At 34.6% G+C, this 2,458-nt stretch overlaps 1 protein-coding gene across 1 annotated transcript; it reads right to left on the bottom strand.

Annotated features, from left to right (window-relative positions):
• Positions 1-305: 305 nt before the first annotated feature.
• On the bottom strand, positions 306-2,452 carry LOC124914381 (homeobox-leucine zipper protein HDG10-like). The gene is made up of 7 exons (XM_047454919.1): positions 2,170-2,452; positions 1,988-2,092; positions 1,636-1,854; positions 1,323-1,512; positions 968-1,233; positions 785-874; positions 306-722 (listed from the first exon to the last, which is right to left on the bottom strand). The coding sequence occupies exons 1-7, from the start codon at positions 2,446-2,448 to the stop codon at positions 306-308; spliced, it is 1,566 nt and encodes a 521-aa protein (XP_047310875.1). The 5' UTR covers positions 2,449-2,452.
• Positions 2,453-2,458: the final 6 nt, after the last annotated feature.

Raw genomic sequence — 2,458 nt, 5'->3', positions numbered from 1 at the left:
ACCTTCAATCCCTATAAATTCCTCTCCAAATATTCTATAAACCCTACCTCCATATGAAGATTAAAAAAAACTCTCAACCTACACCATATGTCACAATCAAGTAAGCAATACAAATTAAACATAAACATTAAAACAGATAGATTAATTCTAATCATTCAAGTTCAAATCTAATAATAATAATAGTGTTTCGGAAAAAGTCTAACAATTGTACTTGATTAAAAACAACCATATTAATATAAATACATTGTCTTCTAGAAAGATGTATGCATATTTAGTATTAAAAAAGAACAGTTACAAGAAAATCACTACTGATTATGGCAGTTCAATGCATGCATTATGTTCTGGATGGTGGAAGTAACTACAGAATGGAGAGTCTTCACAAGACTCATTTCGACAGTCTCAAAAGAAGTCGCGGTTTGAGAGACAACTTGAAATACAGCAGTAACGATCGAACCTTTGTCCATTCCAGCATAGGTACAAGATTTTTTTGAAGTTGCAATTTTTGTACCTGGACTTCCATCCTTATATATAATGAAACCAGATGGGATCACTTCAATATCGCATGGAGGTGTCAGTGGCAAAGAAGAGCCCTGAGGAATGGCTTTGTGTATGGCTTTTTGAAGATCATATACATCAGTGAGAGTATACAGTACAACTGCTCCCAAAGGATCCGATAGGGTCTCTTGAATCACCATAAGATTGGGATTCAACGAAACAAAAGGCTGCAAGTAACATATTGGTTGATCATAAAAAGTGTAACTTATTTTAAAATTAAAATAATTACCTGGATTAGAGAAATAGAATTTTCTTGACTCTTTCCATAAGTGATGATGCCAATCTGTTTTGCAGCTTGTTGATTACATAGAACATCCCACTAACATATACATAATCCAACGAATTAGTAATATAATTCTATCTGGAATATTAACTGTTAACGATAGAAAATGCATTTAATTAAGATACTTACCTGGTTTCGCATGTTGGCATTATTGAAGAAATCAACAATTTCATTGAAGGGGAGTGGAATCCACATACTAGTTGTGGCATTGACAAGGAAACGTGAGTTTTGACTTGTTGATCCGTTGACACTGTAAATGGAGAACCGAATGTTGTTGCTGTACATGTATGGCAAGTCTATTTTGTTTTTCATGGTTAAATTTCCACAAAAGTTCTTTAACATGTTATATGAGATGTCAAGTATCACTCTCCTTGCTTCTGGTGTCATACTCAGAACTGCATGCATGCACCAGAGAGAGTTAGACTGTGCGAGAGTTAGATTGTGTGAGAAAGAGAAAGAGAGAGGGAGAGAAAAAAGAAATTACTCTGTCCAAAGTGCTGGGTGACACCAATTTTGTTAAACATAATATGACAATTAAGCCTAAAGACAGAACGCAAAAGGGTTTGAAGAAATCTGTTTGCGTCGAAAGATAGTCCACGAAGAACGATGTCTCTATATAGATTAGGAGTTAGTGCCTTGAGATCATCCACTTGCACATGTTCCAACCAGTTAACCTACACATACACATATGTTAATCAGAACATTGTGTTTAAGAAATTCAAAATGACAGTTTCGATTCACTTAAAAAGTCTAAATTTGAGATCGGTCTTGCTAACTTTATAAACTAAAAACAATACCTTGGATAGTGAAGGCGCGGCTTCATTGATCAGGCAGCCAGAAGGGAGACGCCAAGCAGGAGTACCGCAGCCAGGCAATTGGATGTTTTCAGAAGAAAATGGATCACATGATACTTCCACTATCACCCATGTTTTGATATCAATCTTCTCACAATATCTTAGATAGTACCAACATCTTGGTGCTAGCAAAGGAGAATACAGATGCATTTGTTCATAGACCTGCATTTATGGGAAATATTGAGAGAACACAAATGATGTTATATAATAGATATATCAACAACAAATAATATAAAAATTAGGTTTATTCGATCTCTATTTTACGTAAAAAAAAAATAATAATAATGAAGTATACCAATTGAATTGAACCTAATTGGTTCGGTGAAATCATTTTCCCAGCATACTCTTGAACTACCACAGATTCAGTTAGGATAGTGGGGAAAATATCCAATCTTACTTTCTGCAAAAGAATAGTAAGTTCATAATTTCTTGTAAAGAGAAACAATATTGAAAAGGTTAAGAGAGTATATATCTAACCGAATCTGATAGCATGGTAATAAGTTTATTCGCATTCATGCTTACGTAGCCCATATCTTTGGATGATTCAAATATGGTACGTGAACTAATACCTCCTTTTCGACGAAAATTATTAGAGAAAGTTCTATCATAGCTGTCTCTATGAATAACATATCTTCCATCGGTGGTATCTTCGATCCAAAGAGGTTCATTTGTCTTCAAGAGGCTAACCAATTCATTTTTGGCGGATAACAAAATCTCCGCCAAATTTGGAATTGCAATATCTATACCCAAATTCATCAAGCCGGTA

The sequence above is a fragment of the Impatiens glandulifera genome, chromosome 9, assembly GCF_907164915.1.
Source record: "Impatiens glandulifera chromosome 9, dImpGla2.1, whole genome shotgun sequence".
Taxonomy (NCBI): domain Eukaryota; kingdom Viridiplantae; phylum Streptophyta; class Magnoliopsida; order Ericales; family Balsaminaceae; genus Impatiens; species Impatiens glandulifera.
The sequence above is the reverse complement of the archived record's forward strand: the minus strand, read 5'-3'. Positions and strand labels throughout refer to the sequence as shown.